Genomic DNA, 19,674 nt, shown 5'->3' with positions numbered 1-19,674 from the left:
CTAACTGCAAAAAGACCAAGTGTGTACAAACTGCTGGCTTAGCCTGGCTGAGTTGAGCAGATGAAAAGCAGCACAGGTTAAGTCAGGAAAGTCATTCAAGTAAAGTTGACTCACTCAGAAACACTTCAAGTATGGCTATGCTTTAAACCCGCTTCCGCTGCCTCGGCTTTCTCATCGACAACCTGCTACTGTAGCTGGGTCCTGTACAATTGATATTCAACATATTTTTTATTTTATTTTTATTGTGAAGATTCCTTTTTACAAAACAATTAAAAACTAGAGCCTCTAAACGACTGAGCTAACATAACTGTAAACATTGCTGCGAGTGAGTGTAGTATTTACAAAAAAAAAAAAAAAAACGAAAAAAGAAAAACTTCCTGGATAATCCATTACATTTTTATTCACCTGGAAACGCTCCAGCTAGGATTTAATTTTATTTTTTTTTATTTGAAAGATCAAATACGTGGAGCCATGCGACAATTTGACAGAACGTAAAGAGCCTAACATGAATATCAGTGAGTTGTACTCCTGCAATACAAATTCTCGCTATGTACAATGTAACATAATTTATTTTTTTAAACACATGTACAATTTGTTTAAATAAAACTTTTTTTTTTACTACTTCTTTTCCTGAAAAATAAAGGAAGTGCTTTTTAAAAGAAAAGAAAAAATCAACATATGAAATAATTGGGGGAGGGGGGACTGATGTTCAATTAAATTGCCTTAATTAAGTGGAAGAAATCACCAGTTACTAAGTGGTTATAAATTAAATTTACCAACACTCAAGCGCAAAAGATGTGCAGCCGCATTAATCGCTGCTCTGGTCTTGCTTAAAAACAAACAGATTGCTTCAACTTAGTCAATATCGTTCCCTTTTGTCAACTCAGTGCATTATGTGTTGATTCGTTAAGCAGAAAATACCCTCACCAGCTAAAATACAAGTAGAAATTCTGCAGGATAGTATCTGGGTTGTTGTTTCTTTTTCTTCCCATTTTGAATTTGGGTGAAATCTATTAAAAACAAGAAAACGACGGGGACTCCGGATGCTATAGCGAGTCCCTGACTGTAACAAAAAGGCTTGACGACATAATTAGTTAAAAATCTCCCTGATTTTACAGTAATGGTAAAGTTCAACTGATACTTTCGAAGCACACTGAAACTAAAATGAAGAGCTTCCTTTTGCCTGTTGGCGGCCTAATATGGTGAAAGTAGCACGCAACAATGAAAAGATTTGTAATAATCCTATTGCCGAGCTTGTTTTTGAGGTATACGACAGGTTTATACTTTACATAATTTATAAGCCTTCTCGCTTTGTCCAGAAGTTTCACATTGTACATTTCTACTAGGCTGAATAGCACCTTGTTGAAATAAAAAATCAGCTGAAACCTAAAGAAACACCATGACACTCGCCACAATTTTACAACATACATCCCAAAAGTCCTATAAGGGGAATTAACTTACTGTACAAATCTCACCTTTTAATCTTAGTTTGATCACAACGGGGAGCCAGCTGCCCTCTCCACACTGAGCCCACCCCGCTTTGTGTTCCTCAGTGTATAAAAAGCACATTTACTGAGCACCACAGACGTAAAACTATGTGTAATATTCACAAGCCAGGATGTTCGCTGAACCTACAGTAAGGAGCTATAAAAACAGTCACAAAGAACAGCAAAGCAAACCTGCTAAAAACTAAAGAGAAGAAAATATTTTTTTTGTCTCAAAAGGTTAAAAATGCACCACATGAATGGCTCAATTGTACAGTATAAGTGACATCAGAGAGTGATAAAAGCACCAATATGCTGACATGTTTAGCATTTTACTAGATATGCATCTCCATTGACTAGAATATTATTGGAAACTTGAATTTATTCCAGCAATTCAATTCAAAACGTGAAACTCATACGGATTCATTCAAACAGAGCGATATATATCAAGCATTTTTCCGTTAACTTTTGATTATTACGGCTGGAAGCCGATGCGAAATAAAATAAAAATCCGCGTTTTCGAACAGAGATGCTGCGATGGGGATTTGATCTGGCATCAATCATGGCGTAGATGCTGACTGCTCTTTGTTATCGGCCCTAGGGATGAGCCATTTGGCCTTAAAAATAGCTCCATGCTGTTATAGTTGCTGTGATAACAATACAAATTGTAATTGCTGATATTCTCAAAATAACAAGTACTTAAAAATGAATGGCAGTATCTTTCTGCAATTATACGGCTATAACTGTATGTGAATGCATATAGGAAAAGGCCCACAAATGCAAACACTTCTCTAAAAGATAAAACCTTGGCAGACCACTTCAGTACAGTTGTGACTGCTGAAAAGCACAACACAATAACTATTTATTCATATTGTGTTCTCACTGAACACAACAATGAGGAGAGAAAAGCAAAACTAATGATCCCAATCACTTAGATTTAAGGGTTTGCTATGATCAACACCAACAGTTGATCACAATAAATTACATTTCTTGCAATTAAACTTTTTTTTCCACAACAAACTACATAATTGCCCCATCTCTTAATTGGCATCGCTGCTTTTTAAAAATAGTTTTTTTGCATTTTGGGTTTTCATTAGCTGCTAGCGCCAGCCGTTGTTATGACTTGAAATAAACACTTGATACTCCGCTCTGAGTAACGGACCTATAAAACGGCTTTCACTGTTTTTTGCATTGAATTGCTAAAATAAACCAGATTTTATATGATATTCTAATTTACTGAGTTGTACCTGTAATTTTTTTTTCCAATACAGCATAACCCGATTTGCATTTCCTTATGTAACAATGTGAGGAAAAAAAATGAAACTTAAATGATTAAAAAAGTGCTCCAAGAGACACGGACTTCCTAAAACCGATGGAGACGCTCATGGGAGTCTCTTGTAGAGTGTAGTCTGGTTTTAGTGTGAAGGCATTCGAATAATAAAAAGTGGTGATAAGCAGACTTTTCAGCACCGTGAGTCCTGGACTTCACAAAGTCAGTGTTTTATGCAAAGAGTAGAAATTTTGTACGAAAAAATAAAGCCACCGTAAACGAAACTTTTGTTTCCAGCTGAAAAAGATCCTTGTGTGTCAGACTGAAAGCACCACTGACTGTTCTGCTAGGTTGCAAGAGTCACCGCGTCCTCCGTAGGATCAACTAGTAAAGCTCGGTTTGCATGAGAGGTGAGAAACAGTACTTTTGTTTTTCATCACAAGGCTGCCGTTAGTGATTTGATGCGTGCGGATTGTGCTGTAGCACCTTCAGCTTCCTCAGAGGGTCTTTCTACACAAACTGACTGTAAGGCCCTGTGACCTTGGTAAATGCATATGGAGTCGTCGTGACGTGAGTGTTCGTTGTGAACGACGACGACGATCCCTCCATCAGTGCCTTGATGAAACGCTTGTATGGGGGTTCCCCGGCGGGCTCCGATGCCTCCGAATGCTCCCGCTTGCCCCCCTTCTTGCCGCTCTTGCTCGGAGTCCCCTCCCCGCCGTTCCTCTCGGCCTCTTCCTCCTTCTCTCGAGCCTTGTCCGCCATCTTGGCTTCCCACATGGCCAGCCCGTGCTTCGCCTCGTTCAGGTTCTTGTGCTGGTAGAAGACCAGGGAGATCCGCGTCGGGTGGTTGCGGTCCGGGTTCTTCAGGGGCGTGGTGGCGTGCAGCTCCCGTTTTGCGCACTCGATGAGAACAGACCCGTGACTCGGAGCCACTGCCACGCCGCCGATCTCGGGATCCAAGAAGTTGTGCTCGTTGTCGGACCACATCTCTGGCTTTTTGGGCGTTGTGGGTGTCGTCGGCATCCCGGGCTCCTGCTTAATACCGGGCAGCGGGGGGCCGCCGTTGGGAAGACTCAACCCTGGCTGCGTTTCGGCGTTTAAACAGCCGCCACTGATGTGAGCGGGGAGCATCTGTGGGCCAGGCATGCCCATCTCGGGCTTGATTTGCATATGGAAGGAGTCGTGGCCGGGGATGTGTGGGCTAGGGGGCAGGTATGGTTTTGGGTACTCTCCAAACTGACTCCCTTTACTGACAGCAAGTGCATAATCCACGGCACCATGAACAGGGGGTGCTCCGGTTAGGGGGTCAATAAACCGGGTGTCTGAGGTTCTGGTATGGCCAAAGGGGCCATAATGCCTCACGGGCTGAGGTGGTCTCATGACACTGTAGCCGTTGACTTGGAAGCCCGGCTGACTGTACCTAGACGGGTAGCTGAGCTCAAAGCGTTGCTGGACACCATACTGCTGCTCGGGGTAGAGCGCAGGCCGCTGCTGGCGGTACATGTCCAGCTGCTTTTGGTTCGCCGCGTAGAAGGGATGGTAGCTCTCCACCGGCATTCCTCCGTTACACTGAAGGCCTGGTTGCGGACGATTCGGCCCGTTCATGTAAGCGTTTGGAAGAGAGGGAAGGTAGGAGCCGGCGGGTGCTGATGGCTGGGGGGTGTACATACTCTCTGGCCTTGGAGGGCCTGGAAAAGAGCCGGGGCCGTTGGAGAACCTTGGCAGAGCAGCGTTTGGTGAGGGAGGGTAAGGGGGGAACACGCCTCTTTGCTGCTGTTGCTGAATTTGCTGTGGCATGGCCCCGAGGGGGTATGACGGGTGACCCGACTGAAGGGGGGCTCCCACAGCACCTGGAAGGCAAAAGACCGCAGAAGATCACAGCCTTGCAGCCGGGGAACAAATCTGTTTCATGTCTTTTTTTTAACCAATTTACTAATTGGATACAGTGCTGTGAAAAATAAGTATTTGGGGGTTTGTATCAAATGTTCCTGTCAGACAAAAATACCCAGAAATAAATAAAAAAGCAGTTTGAATTTGATGACTGTGTTGTAGTTTTACTAGGGGTAAAATTGACAGGAGGAATTTAGTCCCACTCTCCTTTGCATAATTGTTGTAATTCAGCCAAACATTAACTGTCTTTAAGCTCAGGCCAAAGCATTAAGTGGAGGCTTTGACTAGGCCACATTTGTGTACCTGTTGTTGTGCTGTGGGTCGTTGTCCTTTACCTTTCAAGAAGTTATGTCAGTCTCTAGAATATTTGCTAAAAGTTTTGGGGGATTAAAATATGTTTTTTTTATGTTTTCTGTTATGGGCCTTTGTGTTATTTTTGATCAGGAGTGTTTCCACAGAGAGATGTCAGTGAGTTTTGTTTCTTATTTTGCCCAATGCGTCTCTTATTGAGCTCAGTTAGGCTACTTCCTGTAATCTAAGAGGTTTTTGCTGAAGGGATTTCTTGAAACTGAAGGGCTGGCAGGAATCAGGCTTTAAATTAAACTCGACTTTCAGAAAAATTGGGTTAAACTTTGCAAAGTGGGCAGCCACGTTTTCCCTTAGGTATAGGCTGATCTAAATAGCTTACTTCCTCTTAATGATTAAAATCTTCATAATAAATTATTTACCCTTCTGCATATAGTTAGCTAGAGCCCATCTCGCTCCACAATAATCTAACATGAAGAGGAAAAAAACATCAGAGTTCAGGATACTGCTGGAGGCTGCCATAATGGCGTCTGACAGACATCAGGGCACCAAGGAGCTGCCGAGCTGCTAAACCAGGAGCAGAGTTGGTCCTCCATTGTTTTAAACAAGGATTAAAGGACAGCATCAGTTAGGCTGTCAGTAAAATGGGGAGTAATATATCTGCTTTCATTTGGATTTATGAGAGGCTGTATTTTATGCTGTCTTCCTACAGTCGTTATAAGACTCGTACTGCTTTAATGATTGTTTTGCAGATGTCCCTTTCACCTTGTGCTTTGTTGTGTCTGTAAACGGTTGTTTCCCCTAACAAAATCAGGTGTCTGTTTCAAACACGGCTCATTGAACATTGGTCTGATGCCTCTGATGAAGCTCATGTGTGCTTTTACATTCTGGGAAACTATTTTATGTCGTCTGGGGCGTGACAATTATTGGGCTTTGATCAGTGGTCAGAAGTCACACCCTGTGTGGTCGGATGGGTATTTACTTTCCAAAATACTGGTTTTTAGTTGATTTTCTCACGTACATTAGCCAGGCTAATGTACTTTTTTCCCACTGAGCCAAACTGTAGCATACCCTTTGTTGTGGAGTGGATTAAAAGAGACTTCTACTGTGGGATCGTATAGGAGGAGAGCTGTAAGGTTTGATTTAAAGATCCGTCTGAGTCCTGGTTCATCCAGGCTACGGCTGGTTGATATAGGAAAAAAGCACATCGATAAAATGGAAATCAGACTGAGCGATATTGATAATTATCAAAAGAATTTAAATATATATATTTTAAGTGCGGCCCTGGCCATTTTATGCTGTTGCTTGATGACCTATTTTAACTAAAGAACACTGAATTCAAACGCTGAATAAGTCTTAAAAAGAAAAAAACAAACACATGCTCCCTAAAGTCTATGAAAGTTGGTGACAGAGCTTATCTGGATCTGGGTTTGTGATTGGTTGGGAGGATGTAAAGACTGTAGTATTAACCTATATTGCTAGGCTAGAATACTAAAGGAAGGAAAACTGTTCTTCTATTGAACTTTTTATTGACCCTTTTTTTTTTCTATTGAACTACGCGTCTATTGATCGATATATATCGTTAGTGAATAATCTTCCAGCCCTAATCCAGGCATTATTAAGTGGGACGTAGATGTAATGGTAAGGAACTTTAAATATATGGCCTTTACTAAAGTTTCCCAAAGAACTCTTGATAAAATGTCACTCTACCTGGAAATGGAGCGCTCTGAACAGTGTTGTCGTAAGTGCCGGCTTTTGACTTGGCCAGAAGGGCCTTTTCCGCCTTATCGTTTGAGCTTTCCAGCGTGGCGTTCTTGTTGGCAGCTGCCTTTTTTGCATCCAGCTTCTTCTGCCGGCAAGACTTGGCGGGCTCGGCCAGCATGCGCACCTCGCGACGAAAGGCACTGAGGACTTGGATGGCCCCTGATTTTATTTTTTCCTGCTGGCCCTCCTCACTGCCAAACTCGTCAGTGTTCGAAGCCTTATAAAGAGGTAGGACGTGGAGCTGCTCATCCTCTGGGATCTTTCCAATTTCTCGATTATCCTCCCTCGTTAATGTACACACCTGCAGAGGAAAGGTACAAGCCAGAATGAGTTAAATGCAGTTATCGCGGCTATTTCTGATAAGCTCTGATTATAGCCCAAAATCCCAGTAAGCTCCATTTAGGTTTGCGGTTGCAACAAGACAAGATATGATAACAGTTATAGGGGCGTGAATACTTTTGCAAGGCACTGTAAAAACACGTTTCCTAGGTCCGGCTTACCACAGTGCTTCCTCCCTGCATGTTGTGGAGGTCTCTGTGAGCATGGGCACAAAAGTCCAGACATGCAGTGACTCCGGAGAAGGGGCGCCCATCCTTGAGCCCCAGACGACAATCTGGGGCTCTCTGCTCATGTTCTACCTACAGACAGAAGGAAGAGGAATTAGAAAAGCTCACTTAACGTTACAAATCCCCCCAGCAGCAGCACCTGTGTATCGACTGATTGACTAATGACAGGGATCTACGGTAGACGGGGCGTTCGCTGCACAGGTCAGACTCACACATGGACTACTGGATTCTCTCACACTACCATCAAAATCTAAGCCGTTCTAAATCGCAGGGGCCTAAAAACAAAAAAAAACGTGCACAAGATAAATGTTCACTTAGAATCTTCCTACAGGCAAATCATGTATGATGCATCTTTTTTCAGGATGTGCACTGCCTTTTTTACTGAATCCCAGAAATAAGATCCGGAAGTACAAAGTAAATTTATTGAAAATTATTTTCTGAAACAAAGAATTTAATCTAAAGATACATTTGACCTTTTTAGTAATAGTATTTTACTACACATGTTTTTTGATATATTGAGGTTTTATAATGGATATACTCACCTGGTTTCCATAGGCTTCAGGTGCCATGATTTTATACAAGGGAGCCAGTAATGAGGCCAAATTTTGAAAGTTTTTCTCCAGGTTCTCTTCCTAAAAAGAGAAACATGTTTAACAACAATTTAAATACCACCGTTTTTTTTTTTTGTTAATTGTAACCATGACCCTCAATGTAATTTGCATTTAGTACCTCTCTGACATCATCTCCTAGTAGCTTAAACTTCCTCGGGATTTTGCTGCGGGCGAACTTGCAGCCATTATAGTACATGCTCCAAGAGCAGCCGAAAGAGAAAGAAGCACCGCTGGCTTCAGGATTGAAGCCCTGGCACGCACAGGTCCTCCTGGAAGTGGAACATATGTCTGTGTTAGACAAACTAGTGACAAACTGGGCTAAAATACTCTGAATAATCCAGAATACATGTATGCTATGCGGTTATGTCTTGAGAATCCTGTATTTCTGATATGTAGGTATTACAGATCTATTTAAAACAACTGAACATTGTTGAAAAGTTATTTTAGATCAACACTGCAGTTGGAAAAAGTCTAAATGATAAAGATTCATTAGAAATGGTGATGCACTTTAAGTATTTATTTTAATTTAGATGTTTTACAGCTGAGGAAAAACCCAAAAGTCTTTCTTAAAAATAGATTACATAAGAACAATACATATTTTTTTATAGAAATAACACGTAAGCCTACTTATAATGAGTAGGCTGTACTGGATATGCTTCTTTTGCACCATCATTACTGCATCACTGCAGCATGACATGGAGGCAGTCGGTCTGTAGCCCCGCTGAGGTGCTATTGATAACGTGGTCAGTGTAGGCAGGTACCAGGTCCAGAGAATGAAACCAGCATCTTCATAAAGCTTGCCCGCAGAGGGAAGCTTTGAATGCTGACCTGGGTACTAATGAAACACTGAGGACCACTGGCAGATGGCACGGCTCCATAAACCATCGCCGGCGGTGAAAACTTCCCAGTGGACCTTGGATTCGGTGTTTTTCCTGTCTCATGACGTTATCCTTTACATAAGGGATGCAACATCTGCAGCCGATGTCCTGGAAGCAGCAGTGTGTGCTTTGCCCCTGAGCCACTGGCTCCAGCTGCAGCTCACAGCTTTTTAATCTTCTCCAAGCTCTGCAGTCACAGTCCTATCCAGGCTGTAGGTATCCATGTGGCTACAGCACAAAGTTCTGCCTTCCACTCAGCATTTGATTAACATTAATTTCTTAGTGTCATCCGTGAAAAAAAATAAAATCAGCACATTCATTAAAGCCTCGCTCGTTGCCCAGGAACTTATTGACAGTATTTGGCGCCACATATCTGTGAGAAGAGATTTTCTGTAGTATCCTGACTGCTAAGCACTCTGTGTGCTGCTTAAAGCTACAAAGTGTGATGACAGAACTGGCAAATACAAAACTGGCATCTCATTAACGGGTTTGCTCCTGTATTAACACACACATCGTGTTGGCCCAGTTTATTTTTATTCATCATTGGTGTGAGGAGAGCATGAACACCATTTGTATTTTCTCTGTTGTATGGTTCCTTATTTATTTATATTCTATTTTCAGTTTTTTAAATAGCTGATCTGCAGTTTGCCAACATCAGTCGGCATATTTTTATTAGCTGTAAGCCGTAATTAATCAACATTAAGAGAAATAAATTCTTGAAGTTTACCACTCTGTTATGTTATCTATTTGTGTTCACTGCAAAAAGGGAACTAAAAGCATATAAAGTTTTCTTGAAATTGGTGTATTTTGCCTTCATTTGAGCAGCTAAATAAGACTATTTGCCAATGGAATTACTATTTTTACCCCTAAAATAAGATAATTAGGAATTCTGCTCTTGAAATAAGATGATAGAGATGAATTGTTCCTATTTTAAGTGCAAAAATCTTATACAATTGGCAAATAGTCTTAGTTACCTGCTCAAATCAAGGAAAAATACACTAATTTCAAGAAAACTTTACTTATTTTTAGTTCCCTTTTTGCAGTGTAAAATCACTGAAATAAATTACCTTTTCTCATGGTCTAATTTTTTCCCAATGCCCTCGTAAACCTTTAAAGTGGGTTGATTTAATTGTAAGTACAGCAGGGGCGTTACTTACTCCTCGTTGAAAGCACAGCGCCTCTGCGTGTGGGCTCCGTGTTTTGTCAGCGTCTCACGCAGCTCCAGGTAGAGGCGGTCGGCCAGACTGGGCTGGATGCCTTCCCACACCAGGATCACGATTATGATGCAGGCGGTGTCGCACCTGTGACCGGTACGCTCACGCACCAGAACCAGGAGCTTTTCATCCACACTGGATCGCCGAATCACCTGAAGCACAACACACAGGTGTTATGGAAACATTTCAGGGCAGCTGCTTTCTCGCAATGCAGATACAAAAAAAACTATCCAGACCCATTTGGCGATGGGGCATCCTTGTGTGCTTTTCCCCTCCTTGCCGGTGTAAATTACTTTCTCAACCCTGATGGCTCGCCCGCTGAGGCCAGACCTTAAACACGGAGTAAAGACGGTAAGAAAAAAAAAAAACAAGTTGCAAATCTCGGCCAGCTTTCCTTTAACTGCTTTATAAATTTATGATCAACCTTTTCTCCATCAGCTCCCGTATGCCAGCGACGGTCGGCGCTGAGCCCAAATGAGTGTAGTACGGACCCTCGTCCTTCTCAATGATTTGATCTAAAGTCAAGCAGCATAAATGTTAAGAATTACATCAGGAGGCATTGATCACATTTCCTGGGCGGCGGTGAGAGACTCACCGACGCAGTGGCACGAGGCGATCTCATATTGGGTTTTCATGGGAGTATCCAGAAGGTTCTTTACAGGGGTATCCAACAGCTTCATGGGGGAGTCGATGAAACTCTTCAGGAGCTGCTCCTTCTTGGGAGTGGAGTCCAGCGTTCTTTTCAGAGCTGCGGCGGGTGAAGCTGCTGCGGCCGAGGAGTCCGCCCCGCTCATCTCCGCGTTGGTCGACAGGATCGTGACGGGCCCCGAGGATTCCACCTTGACTTTACTCGGCGAACCGGCCACGAAGGGTTTCTTCTCGAACACGTTCAGGAGCTCGTACTGTCTCAGGCTCTGCTCCATGGAGGCGATGATGCTCCCCGGCTTCTTGTTCTGAGCGCACAGGGACTGCTGGTTCTCCTGCTTGATCTGAACCCCGACCATCCCCGCGTCCCGCGCCTGAAACGCCGGCTCCTGCTGCCACGAGCCAGGCGGCTCCACTTTCACGGCTCTCGGGTTTAGTTTGGGCTCAACTGGGCTGTGAGGGGAGGGAGGCGGGCCGTGGCGCTCCTGCCGCTGTAGCAGATGCATGCGCAGAGCCGCGTGCCTCTGAAAGTCAACGTGGGGACCTGCCGGTCCCAGAGGTAGTCGAGGTCCTGTTTGGAACTGAGTACAAGAAGCCCTCGCCTGCTCTTCGGCTTTGGGATACATCCGTGGTGCTGACTGTTGGTGAAACAGAGCCTGCGGCAGGTGAGGTTGCGACTGTGAGGAGGTCTGGGCGAAGTCCGCCCGGCTGGGCTCATGGCAGTGGTTGTTAGGCTGCTGCGGTTGAACGTGTTTGAGGTTTTGGCTGCCTGAGTTTACGAGACACGGTCTTTGATGTTGCGGCTGTTGCATCTCCGCGCTACTATAGGTCAATGCTGAGGGGTGGCTGTGCTGATGGTTGCTGCTGAAAGGCTGGTCTGGCTGAGGCTGGTGCAGACCTGGTGGAGGCTGGCTGCGAGGTCTGTAGGTGGGCGACGTCAGCGGCTGGCCGTCGAACTGCGGCGGGTGGGACAGCGGGCGCTGGAGGTGACAGTGCTGCTGCTGGGTTGGCACAAACTCGGCTGACAGTATCTCCTGCAGGTCCTTGTCCTCGTGTAAGTGCTCTGAGTCGGTCGGGGCGAGGTAGCAGTTGGATTGCTGATTCTGAGGGATTTTCTGGAGCAAATGTTGCTGCATCTGAGGGGCTTTGGAGTCGGACTGCTGCCACTCGTGGGCCGGGTTGTGCTGAACCGAAGCGCGGTGCGTTTGAGCAGGGGGACAGTCCGGCTGGCTTTGCTGGGAGCCGGGGCCTTGGCTGGTATCTGTGAAAAGCTCTTGTGCCTGTGCTTCCCTGTACCTCTGCACCGGGTTTGGCTCCATTCTCTGGTTTTGAACCTGGGGGCTGGCGGCCTGCTGTTCTGACTGAGACTTAGTGGGGAAGTCGCTCCACATGCCTTGCTCATTTGCCTGGGAGGACGGGCATTGTGTCGGCTGACGATGGGCATGAGAAAGATTCCTCTCCATCCAACCGGTTTGGCTGGGAGTGGAGCAGGAAACGTTGGCTCCCTGGTGATGCGCGTTCTCCATCCCATTCACTGAGCCCAAGTGATTTTGCTCCTGGAGACCGGCTCCCATGCGGCCGTCAGGTCTGTGCTGCTGCCCGGCATTATCCTGGAAACTCTGGGTTTGGCTCCTATAATGAAGACCTAAGCCGGCGTCATGCTGCAGAGCAGCTCCAGGTTTGTCGCTTTGGCTGTTCTCGTGTACGCCAGGATTGAGAAGAGCTCCATATCCGCCTGCCTCTGCGTTCTGTAAGGAATTGCTGTGGGTCAGAAAAGACCTTGGGTTGTACTCCTGCTGGGCCTGGGTATATGTACCTTGTGGGTTTGCGTTATCTGGAAAACCCTGTGCCCCATTGGGATGTCTTTGCGCTCCCCCAGAACAAGATGAGGGCGGCTGCTGATGGTGGTTCGCTCCAAAGTTGCTGGAACATCCATTGACTAAATAGTTGACAGAGTTGTAGCTGTTCACGCCTTCTGCAGATGTTGCAGGCGGCGGCTGCTGCTGCTGCGACTCTGACAACCCTGAGGTGAGAGGAGGGGGTCGAGCACCTTCAGCGGCTGAGTGTGCGGCCAATGAGTTGTTGACAGTATCCAGCTGTGGTCCAGAGGCTTGTGGTGCAATGGACACTTGCTCTGGATAGTACTGAGACAAGGTTTTTTCCAACAGGTCACCCGGAGTGCTTTCTATGGTTGAGGAAGATGATAGAACACCGTTTGGAACCGGCTTATTTTGTGGTAGACTGAAAATATCTCCGTTAGATAAATGACAGCTCCTTATATCAAAATCAATGTCAGTCTGAGCAGAAGTGCGCTCCATTTCGGGTTTCTTTGTCGACTCGGAGAAGTTTTTCGCCAATTCATAGCTTGAGTCGCCGTTTTCTTTCATTTCGACGCCCACTTTCATCTTCTTGGGCTGGTGGGTCGGTAAGGACTGCTCAGATAGTCCGTGCTTTGCCTCTCCGTTCACTAAATCTCCGTTCATCAAATCTCCGTTCATCTTGTAGAACCCCTGCTGGAACATTGCTTGTTCAGAAGCAGGGACGCTGCAGCTCTCCCTGTACCTCTTCATAGAGCCGACGGCTTTGCTGGGCTCGTATTGCACCACCTCATTAATCCAGCTCTCGCCGTCGCTGATCTGCAGAGAGTCCTCCTGTGAGCGCCGGGCTCCATTCTGGAATTTGTGCGAGCGGTGGCGAGACGCTCCGAACTGTCCCAACATCAGACTTTCTTCCGCCGCATGGTTGGCCTCTTCTGTTTCCATCTGGCCTGCTCAGAGCCCATACACCAGCCTGCCCTCTGTCCCACCTGCAGGATGGATACACAGGATGAAAAAGTTAACTCCTTTGCATGTTTTTTTTTTTTTTTAATTAAGCAGACAAAATACAATACAGAGCACAGCTGTTATATTATAATTACTCGTTTAAGCAGCAAACTTATTTGAGGTCGAGCCTTGCACGTGTCACTGTGTTTTGAAACTAAATGCATCGAGTACAAAGTTAAGGAATAAACTGTTTAATAGTGGTGGGTATCATCTAGTATGAGCCGATTCGATACGATTCTTGATACATAGCTCAGCTTGATTTGATTTGACTCCAATCTCAATATTTATTACTTTCAAATTAATGCTCAAAGTCATTTAATCAACAAAACCAGCCAAATATTATATTTATGTTAAATTTTTTGGACACTGATATATTAACAGGAAAATAAAGTGCATTTGGTTCGATGCATTTAACGTATCAAAGAAACCAAAAATGTGCCCAAACGTCTGATTTTAGCGACAAAGGCGCTTCTAAAATCCTGTCGGTCACTCTGCAAATTCGTCTCACTTGCACTTCCTCGCTGTGAACAGTGATGGCTCGCTGTAATAACGCCCCCTAGGGGTTGGGAGGTATATCGATATTGAAAGCCAGAATATCGATATGAAATTGTTTTTAAAAACAACAATATTAATCTTTGTATCGATTTCTATGTACAGCCCTACTGTTTTAAGTTCATAATCTGCAAATATTAACCACACTGATACAATTACAACATATATTACTCTGTGCCTAACTTGTGTTTGGGATTAGTAAAGCACAGTTTGATGCCACGCTGTACCAGCGTCTCCTGTGTTCAGCTGGGTTACATGACAATGCTGGCAAAGGCTCATAGTGTTCTTGAAGGGACACATGCTTGCTGCTCGTTGGTCATTATCAGTCAAAGTTAAACAAATCATTCAAACGCGCTGACTAGTACACTCACATCCGATGAGTTAGAATATTGTTGAAAAGTTTAATTCTTTCAGTAGCTCAATTCACAAAGGGAAACACATTATATGAGTATAACATTTTAAAGCCTTTATTTCTGTTATGATTTCTTTCCACCTCAAGCTAACGAAAACACAGCATTTAAGATTTGAATATTGCATCAGACCTATGAAAAAGCTAAATTTTTCATGCAGAAATGGGGGCTTAATGAAAAGTATGTTTAATACCAGCTTAAAGGTTGATTTTCTTTTCGAAAGGTACTTTTAATTAAAAAAAAAACAAGCCTCTTAGAAATGCATATTCTGATGTTTGACTGCTTATAGGATGGCTCCATAGGAAAACAATATACTGCAGATTCTTTGATAAATGTATTAGTTTTGATTACAAAAACAGACCTAAATACAAAAAATCTACATTTATGCATTAGAAAAGACACAAGACGGCCAGAGTTTCTTTTAGTTTTGATGCATTTTATGACAAGGTTATAAAAACATTTTTTTCAGGATCTGAAGTGCCATCTGACTGGAAGTGATCTCTGACAGGCGGACTGGTGCATCACCAGACATTGCAAAATATACCCACATATGAATATACAAGTATTTGGAATGAGGACATTAAATACTTTAAGATCTCTCTCTTTAGGTTTATTAAATGGTCAATAAAATTAAAATCTTTTGGCGCAAAACACTAAATCTCTACTCTTTACTAGATAAAAAATATTATTGATGTTAGGTAATTAAGTAATTATTTGAAGGTGAAAAGGGTAGCCTCTAAATATGGGTCAGTCATAAAGAACCACATTTCTTATCCTAATTATGTGAAAGAGGATGCCAAGACGCATGAAAGCTGAGACTGAAAATGAAGGTGATTCACGCAAACATTGATTTCTGACCGCTACCCAAGGTATACAATTAATAATGTGTTGATTCAAAACGACTAAAATTAATTTAAATGATACCATTGCTCATTTTGTAATAATAAATGTGGAAATTAACATTTTCTTCAGGAATTTGGAAAATGTACAAGTACATTAGAACAAGATCTGCCAAAGTCGGCGAGCCAATTGACATAATAATCTGCTCCTCTGTGCCAATCACCCTTCCAGCACATTAGCAGCTATCAGGAGCTCTGGAGTCAGAGTGCTAAATCTCCCCCTAACTAGACAAGCTGCTACAAGAGGGTCAGGAAATCTCCCCCAGTTGTCACCAGAGGGTGGGCATCTGCCTGTTAGCAGCGCTCCAACAGACTCGCTCAGCTCTCAGGTGAAAGGCAGCAGGGTTATAAAGGCGTCTGTTGATCCTAGACTGTGCTCAGAGGAATTAAGATTTAAATATGCTATTTCTAATGATCCATTTAAAACTTTTTTAATCTATGGAAATCTAAATATGTTGTTGTGTTGTTTTTCCTTCTGCATCAAGTACATTTGTTTGCCAAAAAATATGAATATAGGATTCATGCTAATAATAATAATATGGTGCAAGGATTGAAAAGCAGTGAGCCTGGATGTAACAAAGACGAAAACACCCGACGGTGATTAACTTTGCATGATGTAAGCATCAAATTAGGGGAGAAAATGAATACCTCCTTCAATTTTTTTTAAAAATCTGCAACATCAAATCTGTGGTGATGCAGGAAAGAGGCAGACTAAGTGAACCCTGCTTCCCGGCCCCATGTGAATACCCCTTTGTTTTCAGTCTGTTAATCAGCAACTCTGTCTGGACGAGAACGCTGGTGTTAAGCTGCTCCCAGGGCAGCTCCGTTCCAGGGGACGCTCCGTGGTTTACAAAGCACCAAAAGACTCCAAGCAGCTCGTCACAGTTGGATACACCCACATAGGACGGTGGTGGCGGCGGTGGGGGGGGGATCTTTGCAAACCCAGAACAAAGCCAAGAAATCCCAGCTGTGTGTGCGTCTATCCGGGCTTTAAACAGATCTACAAACACACACAGCTACCATGCAGTGATTTAAACCCAAACTTCCAGCAGCGCTCAATATGCCCATGACTGACAGGGTGAGATGTTTTTGCTCCAGAAGTAACGCAATAAACTAAACCACAGATATATAGAAGTCAGATGAGCGCATGCTCCCTTAAGGTCATATCTACTTTGATCTATTTTGGTTTTCTAATAGTTACAAAGCAATAAACACTAAGCGGCAGTTTGAATTATGGCTCCCAAACTGAACCGTCCACAAATATCTTATTCCAGCACCAGAAGTCAGTGTCTTTGTTTCTGTGCTATTGTTTGTCTCTCCCTCCCTCACCACCCTATAATTACATGTAAGGTTCTTCTCTACTCATCCTGCCATCCATCTTTTCCCTCCTGTTCAGTCAAACATCCAACCCAGACAATAATCCACCTGGCTACACCGTCTCCCACACTGTAATTGTTTTCTTTCTTTCAGTCACTCACACTGCAGTGTACATAGTTTACTGAGCAAGGAAAGAGCTTCTTAATAGAAGGTTTAAGACAAAAACAAAGCAAGACTGTTGAAGGGTAATTCGGAGGAAAAAGGAGGACATAAGCACCGTGTAAAAGTTTGACCACCATACAAAAATTTAGGTTTCTAGTTAACTCGTTGACCTAAATCCAAAGTTTTGCAGACACTAAATACACCAAACCCAAGTACTTACGGAGTCTCCGCGGGCTGCTGGACCCTTACGGGGATTTATTATGCAACAGCGTTTCACACCTGCTTAGCTGAAGTGTGGACAACCACTTTTATTTCCATCAACATGTTTTTAATAGCGCTTAAAACTGTCAGTGAGTATCCATGTGCAGATATATTGAACAGACAGACGTGGCAGCATCGTGTTAATCAGCTGTCAGAAACTCTGCCAACAAGTTCCACCCGGGTTAGTGTGTGATCAAACGTACTCATTATTCTATGAAAACGATTGCATAAAACTGTGGGGTTATACTTCTTGAAAGTAGAAAAGTTGCATCTTGATTTTGCAACAAAAAAAGACGTCATCTCCCAATTATTATGTTGGACAACGTAATGGTTTGTTAGTTAATTTTGTTAAAAAAATATCTACGCACCAAAAATGTATTTATTTAAAACGTCAACACATTCTTCTTTTTGGCACCCCGCAACATGTCTTACACATCATTTTGATACACTTTTGATCTCTTAATTCTTAGCTACACACATGTTCTTTGTACTATTTGAAAGTTTAAGGTTAACTAAAATAAAATGAATGGTATTTACACAAATACAACTAAATCCTATATCATTATCTGTTTTTATTTAAACTGAAAAACAATTATTTTAATTGCCATTTAAATACACTTCCATGTTATTTTCTCTGGCTTATAACATGTGAGCAACGTTTCACTGAAGGTTTCTTCTCGTTAAAAATGTTTTCTGCCCACCTTCACCACATGCATGCTCAGTCTGAGGGATTACCGCCAAATCAGAGACTCAACGTAATTGAATTTGAATATGTCCAAATATGCATGATTTCAACATTAGATTAGATTTAATTTACTATAGTTCTGTATATTACTGGATCTGTGTGCCTTGTATTGTCCCTTGAGATTATATTTTATGTGATTTGTCTATATAAGACTCAAAGTAAAATATAGAAATTCCCACCTATTGGGCCGAATATCATCTCTTTTAGCAGTTTTACTCCCTATACAGTAACACATGTATAAGACGCTGATTAATTAGGATGACTATCTACATGGACAGCCAGCCTGCAGGAGGCAGCTTAGCAATAATGCTACTTATAGCTTGCCCACAATAGTTTTACAATAGTGTTATCTTAATGAGACTAATGGGTGACACTACTTTATTTACCAACGATGGCCGTCTGTCTTTCTTGCTGCCGGAAACCTTTACAAAACACAAATGTGTCTTTCTTGTAAGAGGCTGTAGTAGTTTTCTTTCAGTCAGCTGAGTGCCTGTGTGCAGGGGCAACACTGTATTATTCCATTCTGCCTTTGGCCATAAAAACACAAGTCACTTCAGCACTTCACTAAACTAAACTGTAAACCAAAGGAACGCTATGGTGGAAAACAGCAGTTTGGAAAACAATCCTTGTTTTTATTTATGACATTAAACAACGTGTGCAATTAATATTTGCTCCAATTTCTGCTGTACGATTTGCCCTGGACTGGACTCGCATTCAAAAAAAGAGAAGGAGCTAGTGAAATCTGAGAGCCGCCATAGTATAGACAGTTTGCTGTGACTTGGCAACCCCGTGTGATATTCATCACACCAACAGCTGCTCGGAGGCTCAGGTCTCTGTACTTTCAAGTTCAGACCTTTAGGCAGCTATGTTTAGGAAATCCTGCAGCAAAAAAAAAAAAAAAAAAAAAAAAAGTTTCTTCGGTCCCATTGAGTCTACAGACAGACACAAGAACCAGAATAAAAATGTCAGCTATGCGTAGCACTATAAGGATTTTAAAAACACCTTTTACATTTTGGGAGTCAACAACTATTTACGGGGCGATGTCAAATCTGTAATTTCACTATTAATTTGCACAGCATTCAAAAATTCACCACTGATTTATTGGGTTTAAAGATGTACATTTTTATTTGTTTTTCAAGCATTGCCCTGTTATCTACTCTCTAGTTTTGGAGAGTTTACATTTTTTTTATGTATCTTATTCACTTTAATGACGTTATACTTATAACGCCCATTGCATTACTGTCTCAATCTGTCCGCTTCTTTATAATGTGTTTATAGGGTTTTTGTGACTGCATTATTGTGCTCTTGTATTACTGTAAAAGTAAGCACATTGTGAGTATTGAATTCTTCGTATGTGTACACATACCAAGCATATAAAGCTGATTCCTTTAAGTTAAACATGAAAATAAATCTTTCTGCTAAAGCCCAACAAACAGGCAGACACTGGGGGTACAACACTTAGAAAGCTAATGCACACTTCCCATGTCGCACTAGTGTTTTGTTCAATCGTTCTAAGAATAGGCCATGATGTCAAGTACACATTTCCTTTGGTGAGAGGGCCTGGTTGAATTTTCCTGTTCAAAAGATAAGAAAATGAAACTTGCACAAGTCTAAAGACGATACATTTTCGAAGGGCCTAATGCAGGTAGAAGTCTGTCAACGTCTGAAATGACTTTAATTAGGAAGCTTGTTTGACAATTGTACAACTTTTATGCCTTCACCCGCTATTACACACTATCATTTTCCCACTGTTGAAATGTTAACATAACTTTACTTAAACACCATGACACACAACAAAACAACAGAAAAATGAGCCTGCTAACTAGTAACATTAGGCCTGAAATCACTGTACCGTGTATATTCTGACAGCATAGG

General features: G+C 42.7%; 1 protein-coding gene across 1 annotated transcript in view; it reads right to left on the bottom strand.

Annotated features, from left to right (window-relative positions):
* Positions 1-308: 308 nt before the first annotated feature.
* Positions 309-19,674, bottom strand: part of tet2 (tet methylcytosine dioxygenase 2) — a 34,399-nt gene continuing 15,033 nt past the window's right edge. The window contains exons 2-10 of the mRNA XM_012882188.3: positions 10,582-13,437; positions 10,411-10,501; positions 10,223-10,316; positions 9,930-10,138; positions 8,013-8,163; positions 7,826-7,915; positions 7,218-7,355; positions 6,664-7,018; positions 309-4,607 (exon numbers count right to left, since the gene is read on the bottom strand). Coding sequence (XP_012737642.2) covers positions 3,265-4,607; positions 6,664-7,018; positions 7,218-7,355; positions 7,826-7,915; positions 8,013-8,163; positions 9,930-10,138; positions 10,223-10,316; positions 10,411-10,501; positions 10,582-13,393 — 5,283 coding nt within the window. The 5' untranslated portion in view covers positions 13,394-13,437 and the 3' untranslated portion in view covers positions 309-3,264. The remainder of the gene's footprint in view (positions 4,608-6,663; positions 7,019-7,217; positions 7,356-7,825; positions 7,916-8,012; positions 8,164-9,929; positions 10,139-10,222; positions 10,317-10,410; positions 10,502-10,581; positions 13,438-19,674) is intronic.

This window comes from Fundulus heteroclitus, chromosome 5 (assembly GCF_011125445.2).
Source record: "Fundulus heteroclitus isolate FHET01 chromosome 5, MU-UCD_Fhet_4.1, whole genome shotgun sequence".
In the NCBI taxonomy this organism is placed as follows: domain Eukaryota; kingdom Metazoa; phylum Chordata; class Actinopteri; order Cyprinodontiformes; family Fundulidae; genus Fundulus; species Fundulus heteroclitus.
The sequence above is the reverse complement of the archived record's forward strand: the minus strand, read 5'-3'. Positions and strand labels throughout refer to the sequence as shown.